An 11,847-nucleotide genomic window follows, 5' to 3' on the forward strand; every position below is an offset into this window, starting at 1 on the left:
ATGTGGTATCTATACACAATGGAGTACTATGCAGCAATAAAAAATGACAAAATCATAGAATTTTCAGGGAAATGGATGGCACTAGAGCAGATTATGCTTAGTGAAGCTAGCCAATCCCTAAAAAACAAATACCAAATGTCTTCTTTGATATAATGAGAGCAACTATGAACAGAGCAGGGAGGAAGAGTAGGAAGAAAAGAGTAACATTAAACAGAGACATGAGATGGGAGGGAAAGGGAGAGAAAAGGGAAATTGCATGGAAATGAAGGGAGACCCTCATTGCTATACAAAATTACATATAAGAGGTTGTGAGGGGAATGGGAAAATAAACAAGGAGAGAAATGAATTACAGTAGATGGGGTAGAGAGAGAAGATGGGAGGGGAGGGGAGGGGGGATAGTAGGGGATAGGAAAGGTAGCAGAATACAACAATTACTAATAGGGCATTATGTAAAATTGTGGATGTGTAACCGACGTGATTCTGCAATCTGCATTTGGGGTAAAATTGGGGGTTCATAACCCACTTCAATCTAATGTATGAAATATGATATGTCAAGAGCTTTGTAATATTGTGAACAACCAATAAAATAAATAAATAAATAAATAAATAAATTAAAAAAAAAAAGAAAGAAAACGAGGTGTCTGCTGTCCTTGGGAGGGCCTACTTGCAAACGAGAGGCTCCTTCAAGGTTTAGATAAGGTAACAGCCGACATGCTTGAAAACGAGGTGTTTGCTGTCCTTGGGAGGACTTGCCTGCAAACGGGATGTTCTGCCAAGTGGGCTAGGAGGGCGCTAAGAAAAATTTTATTATCTGTTCTTAACAAAGAGCAGAGCTCAACATACTCCGGGCCGAGAATAGATTAGCCATAAGAAGCGGGTCACTTCTGATTGGAAAGTAAAACTTCTGTATGCTATGTTTAATTAGCTGAAAGACCTGATTTATTGATGTTGGAAGGCTGCCTTCTTTGTTCACAATACTATAAAAAGATTGCTTGTACACAATAAAGGACTTTTTTTCTGCTGCTGCTTCGCTTGCTCTGCTTCTTCTTCTTCTTTCTTTTCCCATGCTGACCTGCAAGTGAATTACTGCAACACTCTGGCAAATGTATACACCTCATGCTAGCCTCATGAAACTGGAATAAGCCTTTGAAAAGAAATTGTCCTTGAAGCTTGTATCTGATGTCAGCACTGGAACGTAGAACTTGTTGCTGATTTTACCTTGTATTCAAGTTAACTGTTCCCTTGGTATATGTTTAATGCCCTGTGCATATCTTTGATTTAAGCCTTTAGTCCATGTGGCTCGGTCACCTGGTACCTGAGGTGAGAGCATGCATAAAGGAGAAGTCCGTGGCTCAGGGAATCTGAGACCACAGCAGTGATCTGTGCAGGGTATTCATGTGTCGGCTGACAGACTTCCAGGGTTGCTCGGGCTGGCAAGAGTTCCTGGGCCAGCTGTCACTTCTTGCCGGTCTAACAGGGTGGGAAAGTCCGAGCCTTTCCGTTCTTACCAATGTCCTCCCGCCTGACCACCATTGGTTATTACTTGCCTTGAGTTGGCAACGATTTGCATTTACATCTGTAAATTTATTCATTTTAATTTATGTAAGGTTTTTTGTACTCAGTTCTTTACCAGATGACAAAACTTTTGGTTTTCTACTGTTATGTGAGAACATTAGGCCCCAGCAACACTTAATTGAGTAAGGAAAAATAAAGTGCTACAGTACACTGAAAAAAAAAAAAAAAAAGAAGTGATCACTGCAGCAAATCGCCCACATGGGCTGCTGAGTTAGTCCAAGCGCAGAGGAAGCCGCACCCGTCACGGGTGGCACTATTTCCCCTACCCTTCCTCCTCTGCTCCCAGGTCCCATCAAGGAAGCCACATTATGGTCAGACTTCTCATCCCTCAGAGCTTTCACGGCTGACAGTTTCTCTGGCTTTGATTTTGATTCCCTTGATCATTTGAGGACTGCAGCTAGGTACCTTGCAGAATGCTCTTGGTTTGTCCGTGTCTGGTATTTGGGGTGGGTGGAGTGCCGCTCTGAACACCTCTGAAGTTCAGGGTGAGGCATCCATATGGCCTGCAGAAGAGGAGGTGAAGCTTGGTGATGAGGTTGGCCATGTTTCCTCACCATTACCTCATGCTCAGCTCATCATTCTGGACACTTCTATAAGCAGCATGAGAAAACTGACTACTGCACAAACCATGTAGAGCAGAAAATCCACCTCAAAATCTCAATGCATTGAATGCGAGCATTCAGTAAAACTCAAAACTGATTCATGGGTTATATTTTTATTCAACACTTTTATTTAAAAATAATAGTCGATTAGAAATGCAATGAAATGCCCAGTAGCTTGGGAGGCTGAGGCAGAAGGATTACAAGTTCAAACTCAGCAACTTAGTGAGGCTCAACAAGATCTGTCTCTAAATAAAATATTAAAAGGGCTACAAATGTGGCCCAGTGGTTAAGTGCTCCTGGGTTCAATTCCTGGAGGAAGGAAGGAAGGAAGGAAGGAAGGAAGGAAGGAAGGAAGGAAGGAAGGAGAGAGAGAGAGAGAGAGAGAGAGAGAGAGAGAGAGAGAGAGAGAGAAGGAAAGGAGAGGAGAGGAGAGGAGAAGTAAAGAAATGGCCCTTAATGTGATAGTGGTGTCCATCAAGAACCCACAGCCAACCTCTTCCTACTGGAGAAACCTTAAAAACCATTTCCACTGATGTTGAAAAGAAAAATGAAGTGAAACCCGAAAAACTAGAAGAAAATACTTGGAAATCATGTATCATACTGATTTCATACCCAGAATGTGTGCACAACTCCTAAAACCCAAGAAGAAGAAAATAACACAGCACACTAGTTTTTAAATGAGAAAAAGTACAACTGAAGAACAGAAAAATAAGTAGCTCAAATAAGAGACAAAGGACTTGAGTGCACTTGTCTCCAAAGAAGATACGCAAACCGCCGGTGGGGACATGAAAAGGTGTTCAACATGGTTCATCATCAGGGAAATGTGCATCAAAATCACAACGAGGGCTGGGGTTGTGGCTCAGGGATAGAGCACTTGCCTGGCATTCATGAGGCACTGGGTTTGATCCCCAGCATCACATAAAAAAACTAAATAAACAAAGTAAAGGTATTGTGTCCATCTACAACTAAAAATATTTTTTTAAAAAAAAAATCACAATGAGATATCATCTTGTACACCCAGGATGATAGCTATAAAAATAACAAAATTACAAATTTTGGAAGAATGTGGAGAAATTTGATCCTTTGTAGAGTGTTAGTGGGAAAGTAAAATGGTGGAAAACATATGTCAGTTTCTCAAGAAATTACAAATAGAATTACCACATAATCCAGCAATCACAATTCTGTGCATATAGCTAATAAGACAAGAGCAAATATTCAAAAATATTTTTTGTATACCCATGTCGTTAGCAGCATTATTCACAAGAACCAAAATATGGAAGCAACCAGTGTCTGTCAACGGATACATAGAATTATTAATGTGGGATGCAGCTAAGGTAGTGATGAGAGGGAAATTCATAGCACTAAAATGCTTTTATACTAGGCCTGAATCAACAGGACTGAAAAGCAAAATGGAACCACTCAGACTAAAGTTTCTTCTCATGAAGCTGAAATTAAGCTGTTTATCTAATGCCAAGAAATCAATATCAGGAAGATAAAGTCCGGGGCCTGGGGTTGTGGTTCAGTGGTAGAGCACTCACCTAGCATGTGGGAGGCACTGGGTTCGATCCTCAGCACCACATAAACAAAATAAAGGTATTGTGTCCATCTACAACTAAAAAAGAAATCTTAAAAAAAAAAGATAAAGTCCAAATTTTTTAAATGGGCTAGTTTCAATCGTTATTATATGGAAGTTCCCTCTGCTTTAATGCTTACACAAAAATGGGCACCTGAAGGAACCTCACATAAACAAACCTTTAGTCCTCTGTTGTCCTGTCTCCCTGTCCCCATCTTAGGAGGAATCCGGCTGGAAATGAGCAATGCACTCTGTGTTGTTTGAGTCTGCTTCCCTCCCGCCCCTCTCTGTCCTTAGAACCAACCCATGTAGCTTCTGCCATTAGAACACAATCTATACTTCATGGACTTGAGAGTTGCAGGTTTCTAGAATCGACATGAAGCTAACCAAATCTCTAAATCAAACTGCCTGGTTTTATCCTTGATAGAGGAAAGATCTCAAGCCCTTAGTTTAAATTTCTTCCTCAAGAAACTTAAAATGTCATGGGAAAATCAAACCAAAAGCAAGCCGGAGGGTGGGGTAGAGTGGTAGAGAGCTTGCCCAGCATGTGTGGGGCACTGGGTTCGAGTCTCAGCACCACAGGTTTGTGAGAATCTGAAACTTGTTTTTACTGGGCAATATTTTTACTCAAGGAAGAGCCGAGGGTCTGGGTCAGAGTTCAGTGCTTATCTCTTTCCCTTCGGGGTCTCATTGTACTGTCACTGGGAAAGGGTTTATTGGGGGAAGAATCAGTCCTTTGGTTTCCTCCCAGAGACCTTCATTCTAGGCTGCATGGATATCTCCTTCCCGGGGATGGTCTGGTCCCTGGATGGTGTTTTCGTCCCACCCAGGGGTTGTCCTGTCACTAGGAAGGGCTGTACTGGGAAAGGAGCGATGGTATCCATGTGCTGCCCCCTCTTGCTCACTCCCTCCTCCTAGGCCACACTACACGGGGGTTTGCCATTTTCCAGGTCTCACAGTGACGGCAGGGACGGCCTCCAGGCGAGGCTGGCTGGAGCTCCGGAGTTGGAGTCCTTAAGGAAATTGGGTCCCCTGTTTTTGCCTCAATCTCCTGCCCCCTTGATCATTCATTACCCTCCCAACAGCCCTCAGCAAGCTCTCTTTGATGTTTTGGTTGCCAGGGTGATTGGGGGTGGTGGCAGTTGAGGTGACAAGGGAGGGTCCAGGCCACCTGGTGGAGTGTGATAGGATCTTGGAACAATAGTTTTTCTCACCGGGGATGTTTTATGAGTTTTATGAGTTGTCCCTCCCTGCCGGCCCACGGCTGAGTAGCTGCCTGACAGCAGAAGGGAAAAGAAGCTTGTGGGATTTTTTGATGCCAAGCAAATCTCCCTGCTTATATTAGGTACCTGGAGCTTGTCCCGTGAGTAGGAGGACTCAGTCCCAACAGGCTAATCTGGTTCAGAAGGCAGGAACAAGGGGTGTCCAGAAATGGGGGATTCCCAAAATCCCCTCTCAGACTCAGTAATTTCACACCAGAGTCACAGAACTTGGAACTCATTCTGCTGCTATGTACAAAAGGCCAAACTCCCAAACACACAAACAAGAGAGTCACGGAACAGGGACGAGAGGAAGGAGCTGCCAGGGCTCCCAGGTCTTCTCCAGCTCCCCCTGGTTCGCCAGCCTGGGACTTGCCCATTCTTGTTCAAGAGTTTTTATAGAGGTCGATCTCCAACCTGCCCTAAGCCTGGAGGTTGGCGGGGAAAAGGGGACTGGCATTTTTCACCTTCAAGTCAACTATTTGTTCTTTCTGGTGACCAGCCCCAAGCCCTACTGTAGTTCACCTTATTGGCATGAGTCCAATGTGGTCAAAACCCAAAGACCAAAGAGCTTTTCTTATGATGCCACAGGAATGGAATGGGCATGGTCAGAGGGAGATGACCAGCAGAGGAGGTCTGGCAGGGCCCCAGCTGACCACATGGGGAGCTCAGGAGCCTGAATGGCCTTTCAGAAGGTCCCCATGTTGGCCCAACATGGCCAGATTGTCCTTGTCCCACAACCCCGTGAGCTGTACCAGGAGGGAGGCAAACCTTGGAGAAGGCAACCCCCTGTGGGAGAATCCAGACAGGAAGGGCTGACGAACACAAGGTCCAGAGGTCCATCTTCAGAATATAGCATTTAGCCTTACTTGGGGTCATAAGATGCAATGTAGCCATTTTAACATCGCCCTCCCCTTTGCCCACCCCGATTTTAAAACTGGCCAATCCTGTAAATTACGATCCTGAGCTCCTCCTATCAGAGCTAGGGGTGGAGCTTCATTGTGGATAAAACAGGTGGACGGCCCACCCAAGCGGGCTTTCCTTCTGGACTTTGTCAGAAGCACTTCATCAGTAGCAGGTGCTTCTGCAGAAGCAAAGTTCGCCTTGCGTCCAAGCACCTGTTTGATTCCTCAGTCCTCGGGCACTTCTAACACGGGGGCCGCACCTGCCGAGACTCATTGATTGACAGGGACAATGGGTTCCCAGGTGCTTCCAGCCTGCAAGAGGAGCTACAGCAGTAAAGGAAAGTGCCGGGCAGATGGGTGCAGGGGAGACGGGTGGAAGTAGAGTGATGAAGGAAGTCATTCAGAGCCCCAGGGGACGTGGCGGCACCGACACAAGGCCATGCGCACCCTCTGGTCTCAGCAAGGAAGGCGGTGCATGAATGGACACAGCCAGCCCCTGCGTGCATCTCCCTCCTGTCACTCTATTAAACTGGACCAGGGCCACTTCTTTGGGAGTTGTCTTTGGCAGTTATTGTCACTTTCTCCTTCCACAAAGGGTTTCCCCTCCCTGATCCGTTGGTAAGCATCGGGCCTCGTGCCCTTGGTCCTGCGTTCTAACTTCTAAAGGAAAGCAACCCCCACCCTGCTGAGTGGTCGTAATGTTCATTGCTGGGGAAATCTTGCTTTCCGTTTACGGAATCCCAAACTCCTGGCGAGCTTTGTGATGTCAGTGCTTATTCTTTTATTTCTATGCATCAACTAACACAAATCAGGTAAATGTCTTCAACTTGCAGAAAAGGAATACGTACATTTCAATCAAAGAAACACCCCGAGAGGTTGAGGTTTACTGCCATGTCCAGCCAGAGGAGAAAATGGAGGACCTCCCCCCCACACACCCCCACCCCCCCCACCCCCACGCCCCGCCGCCAGGTGATGGAAACTCCTTTCAGCAGGCACCCTTCCTGCCCGCCGTCTCAAGGTCCCTCTTTTCCCTCCTATAAAAGCTTTTGTGCTCCTGAGTTCCCCAGGTCAATGCATTGAGGACAGCGGCCCCCTCCCTCTTCCAAGGTGCCAGGTGAGGAGTAAACCTGATTCCTTCCTATCAACCCTCATCTCCTGGATATTCGCTCTTGAGCCGCCAGCAGCTGCTACGTTAGAACGGAAAATAGATTCCCAACCACAACCTCAAAGCCAAGGGGAACCCAGTGGCAAAGGAGGAAGAAGCACCAGGTACAGTCAGTCCCCTGGGAGAGGAGGAACGTGATAGAAGAGCCTCAGAGTCTTGCTCAGCTCTTGATGCCCACAGGCCTGCGGAGGAACTCGCGGGATCAGGAGGGTGGACGGGGCCGTGGTGGAGCCTGGGGAGAGACCCGCCTTCACTTGTGGGAACAGGAGCCTGCAGACTTCTTGCAGATCCAGAATTTCTCAAGGTAACATCTGCTGTCATTCCAGCCGTCCCCTCTGAACTCCGCGCAGTCTTCCCCCCCGTGATTGTTGGGCTCCCCTTCGTTCCAAAACTTCATGAATCTGCAAGCCAGATGAGAGTGAGCTCCGCCCCAGCCCCACTCGAGGAACCACGTTCCTGCTCCCCTTCAGGCCTACGGCAGATAGGTGAGTCTAGTTCTGGACCCCAAGGCCCCTTGTCCTCATGCTTGAGGATGAGAACCCACCAACCGGCCGAGACTCCACATCCCCCACCGCCTCCCCTACTGTGCTCTTGAACTCTGGGCCTCTGTACACCTCCCCCGGGCCAGGTACGATACACCCAGGGACAACATTGACACCCCAGAGCCCACTGGTGATCTGAACCAGCCACCACCAAGCCTGCTTACCCCGGCTTGCCTGTTTCTTCCCATGAACACCATAATGACTGTTCCCTCCCACAGTGTCTCGCCCTCTGTCTCCTGACAGACCTGGGCACACTCTTGGGTAATTCCCCAGGGCAGGCTGTGTGTGCCCTCACTTGGGATCTATGAGTGTAACAACTCACCCTTCCAGTGACAATAGCCCCAGACTGGCTGGTCTTAGGAAGCCTCAGGCTTCCTACTCAAACACTTTACAGCAGACTTCTTGCAGATCCAGAGCCTCCTACATCTCTGACAGCGGGGTTTACGAGGCTGCCCTCCCACCTTAATGTGGGTCTCAAGACCCCTCCCTTGTCTCAGTAAATGCCACACTCTTAGACCTAGAAGGCAGCGTGGGGGAGCTCAGGGCAGAGTTTGGGAAACCCAGCCCTCTCTCTGGAGAGTGCCCTTCTCCTGCACCTACCTGAAAAACAGAGGCGACCCATCTACCCAGAGCCACGTGCCTTCCTTATTCAGGTCTGACAGTCCCATCCAAGTGCTGCCTTTATTCTTAGAAGTCAACTGCAGGAAGTTCTGAAGGGGGAGAGGAGGAGTCAGGAGGGAGCTCAGACCCCCAAATTCCAGCGAGTGTCTCACCAATGTCTTGATGGCAATTCTTCTTGCAGTCTGACCTTCAGCCTTCTTGTGCACCAGCCAGCTCCCAGGTGTGCTCAGGAGGTCTGAGTCCCTCACACATGGGTGTGCTACGGACAGGTGTATTTGGACTTGTGCACATGATGCACAGAGCCGCCTCGCATCGCACACACTTGGCAATACCGCATGTTCACCGTCCTGTGAGTTCTGAGCATGATTCCCAGGAATTTACCCCCGCCCGGCCTCCATACAGGGCATGTTCTGCATTGAGTGGTGCCCAGCTCGATCCAAAAGTAATGGTGGAAAATTTTCGCCAGGGAAAATGGCAAAGAGTATATATATCAAGGCTTTTGGTCTCAACAGACCAGGTTGCTAAACACCAGCTAGCACGACACCAGGGACCACTTACAATTTAGGTGACCCCCAAAGCATTAGCCACTTCCAGAACCTGTGTGTGTGTCCTATGTAAGGTCTTAGAACCCTCTCATTCAGAGTCTCCTTCTCGTCCCCCTAAATGGTCCCGAAAATGTGTCCTAACCAACCACTTCCTCCCAGGTGGCCAGCGACCAGATGCATGCCCAGGCCGCAACAGGGACCCCCACCAGACACACCTGCTCCTCAGCACTTTTGATGATGACTAGTTGGGCCCCCACTTCCTGGCAGGCAGTAACAGAGTCATTCCAGTTCCGCTGGGACATGGAGAAGAAGTAACAGTGTCCTTGGAAGAACGTCCAGTCCCAGGGGCAGGGGCGGCACAGGCGGTCTGTTGGGGGAGAGGGTCAGGACCCATGCTGGGAGGCCAACTCCTGTGTCTGTCCCACCTTCAACCCCTGAGAGTTGGGGGCTCCTTCCACTGCATCTGACGGCTGTTCCCTCCCCTCTGCCTGGACCTCTCCCCCCCAGGAGAACCCAGGAGTCCTGGCACGGCCTCCTCCAGGCTGGGAGAAGTGGGGGCTTCAGCACTCAGGACCGAGACCAGGGGACTGGCTTCACTGGGTGCCCACTGTGCGCCTGGCCTACTGTGGGCAGTGAGGGATGTTGTCACCTTCCCGTTTGTTTCCATTTCTTGGTTGAGGCAACTGAGGCTCAGAATTGGCCCGTGACTCAGGCTGCGCCACCCCGACCCTCTGAAGCCTGGGGACCCTGTTCTCCTGTCACTCACCCATTTCAGCCTCCGCCTGGGTTAGCTCTTGGTAGATGTCCTCCTGCTTCGATCTCTTCTGCTCATAGAAGTGGGAGACCTTGGAGACTGGGCCAAAAAAGAGAGGGAAAAAAACTGCACTTATTGAATACCTTCTGTGTGTCATGGCCTGCACGGGGTTCCCAGGGACACTGTTCTGAGGAACAACATCTCGTTCAATCCCATTTGAAGATGAAGAATCCTGGCACCCAGAGAAGGCTGAACCTCAAGGGGAAGTGGAGCCAGGAACCTTCCCTGTAGCTCCTCCCTCCTCCTCGGCCCTCAGAAGTGCTGAGAAGCCGCTGAGAGACCCCATCCCAGCTTTCAGCCCACCTCCCTCCCACACCCAGCTGCCCAGCCTTGGGCCTTCCTGACCTTTGACAAGGACGGCCATCAGGATCCCGGCCAGGAGCATGAGGCAGAGCAGCTTCAGCACCAGGGGGATGTGGCCATGGCCCAGAAACCCTGCCAGAGAGAAGGATGGGTGGCCCGGAAAGCCAGCGTCCCTGCCTCAGCCTGGCCCCAAACCCCTCTTTCCCAGGGCACAAGATTCCAGTCCCTTAACCTCCAGCTGTCCACGGCCCAGAGGTCCCCAGCCTCCAATTCTCCAGGACCCAGGAGTCCAGGTCCCAGATCCCTCCTCCCGAGAACCCAGGAACCCAGGCCTTCAACCTTCACCTCCACAGGACCCTGTAGTCTGCTCCCCCAGACTCAAGGACCCCAGAACTCTGGTGTCCAGGTTTCCAGCCTCAGTCTTCCCAAGACACAGGTGTTAAGACCGTCAGCCTTCACCAAGAATCAAGTCTTCAACGTCCACCTCTCACTACCCAGGAGTCCACTCAGGAGCCTAGTCCTCAGCCTCAGCCTCCCCGGGACCCAGGACTCTGGTCCCCATGCTGCACTGCCAAGATCCTGCAGTCCAGTCCCCAGCCTCCACTACCTTAGGACCAGAAACCAGACCCTCAGCCTCTGTTTCCACAAAACCCGAATATCCAGTCCATTTCCACCTCTCCAGAACCCAAGAATTCACTCAGCCTCCACCTTCACCAGACCAGTGGGGTCCTGCCCTCTATATCCACCTCCTCCAGACCCAGGAGTTCAGTATCCAGGAGTCCGTCTCTGGCCTCCACCTCCCCAGGATCAGGGTCCAGTCCTCACCACCACCTGCCCAGGACCCACTTCTCCAGTCCTTCAGTATCTCTCTCCCCAGGACCAAGGGATATAGACCCACACTCCAGAACCCAGAAGTCCAGACCCCCCATCTCCTCCTCCCTTGGACACAAAATCCAGATTGCCAGCCTCCAACTCCCCAGGACACAGACATCTGGGTGGACCTGTCCTTTACTGCCCACACCCCAGCCCCGCTCTACCTGCAATGCTCTTGAGGCCACCCGTGGGCCGGAATCCAAAGTGTTGAAAGGAATGCTTGGCGCCGCTGGCTATCAGCTCTTCCTCGTCTGAATGGGCAGAGCGTCAGTCAGAGCCTGGGCAGCTGAGACCCAAGCTGGCCTCCCATACCCCCTCCCAGCTCCCAGAGGCCCAGCCCAGCCTCACCCAGGGAGCCCAGCTGCGCGTCCACATCCTTGAAGTCACTCATGGTCACCGCTGTCTCTCAGTGCCCAGGACTGCTGGGATCTCGGCCTTTATTCCCACCCCCTGTAACTCACTCCCTGAATCGACTGAAGGTCAGGAAGAGAAAGAGGAAACTGGCTAGGGCCACCGGAAGATTCTAAAGGGATGGGCCCCCCATATTCCAGGAATCTAGGGCAGCCGTGGGAGTGGCCTGGTCCCGTGGCTGAAAGGACTGGTCCACTCATGGTGTGGCCAAGTCATGGGGTGCTTTCAATAGAACCAGGAACTGGCTGCCTCAGCTTGCTGGGGTCCTCACTGAGGGTGTCTCCTGTTGGCTTCGGGGACAGGGCTGAATCATCATGGCTCGAGTCTACTCTGCGCTGCTCGGACCAGGCTCCTTTCTAACTGCTTCCTAGACTCACGAGTCCAGTCTCCCCAGGCTGGGTAGATGGTCTGACCTGCACCTTACAGTTGACAGGCGATGAGGGACAGCGTGGTCAGGTAACCGACCCAAGGTCACACACTGGTGAACAGCAGAGCTGGGATTTGAGCCCAGAGATTCTGCCTCCAAGTCCACACCCTGAACCAAAGAGGGTCACATAGTCTCAAGGAGGAAACCAAAAGATGCCTAGAAGCTTTATTCAAAATAGTCCCAAATGGGACCAAAAAAAAAAAAAAAAAGAGAGGCCACCAGCAGGTGAATA

General features: G+C 50.2%; 1 protein-coding gene across 2 annotated transcripts; it reads right to left on the reverse strand.

Moving 5' to 3' along the window:
* Positions 1-6,673: 6,673 nt before the first annotated feature.
* Positions 6,674-11,320, reverse strand: LOC308645340 (CD209 antigen-like protein C). Of its 2 annotated transcripts, XR_014021183.1 has the most exons (9): positions 11,126-11,320; positions 10,942-11,028; positions 9,947-10,036; positions 9,554-9,640; positions 9,003-9,154; positions 8,222-8,331; positions 7,786-7,923; positions 6,871-7,480; positions 6,674-6,834 (listed from the first exon to the last, which is right to left on the reverse strand). XR_014021183.1 is itself a non-coding variant. In XM_081287381.1 (7 exons), the coding sequence occupies exons 1-7, from the start codon at positions 11,166-11,168 to the stop codon at positions 7,330-7,332; spliced, it is 720 nt and encodes a 239-aa protein (XP_081143507.1). In that variant the 5' UTR covers positions 11,169-11,310; the 3' UTR covers positions 6,871-7,329. The 2 variants fall into 2 exon arrangements, 1 of the variants encoding a protein (XP_081143507.1); XM_081287381.1 differs by lacking the exons at positions 6,674-6,834; positions 7,786-7,923 and having other exon boundaries at positions 11,126-11,310.
* Positions 11,321-11,847: the final 527 nt, after the last annotated feature.

This window comes from Spermophilus citellus, assembly GCF_964194105.1.
Source record: "Spermophilus citellus genome assembly, chromosome: 3".
Classification (NCBI taxonomy): domain Eukaryota; kingdom Metazoa; phylum Chordata; class Mammalia; order Rodentia; family Sciuridae; genus Spermophilus; species Spermophilus citellus.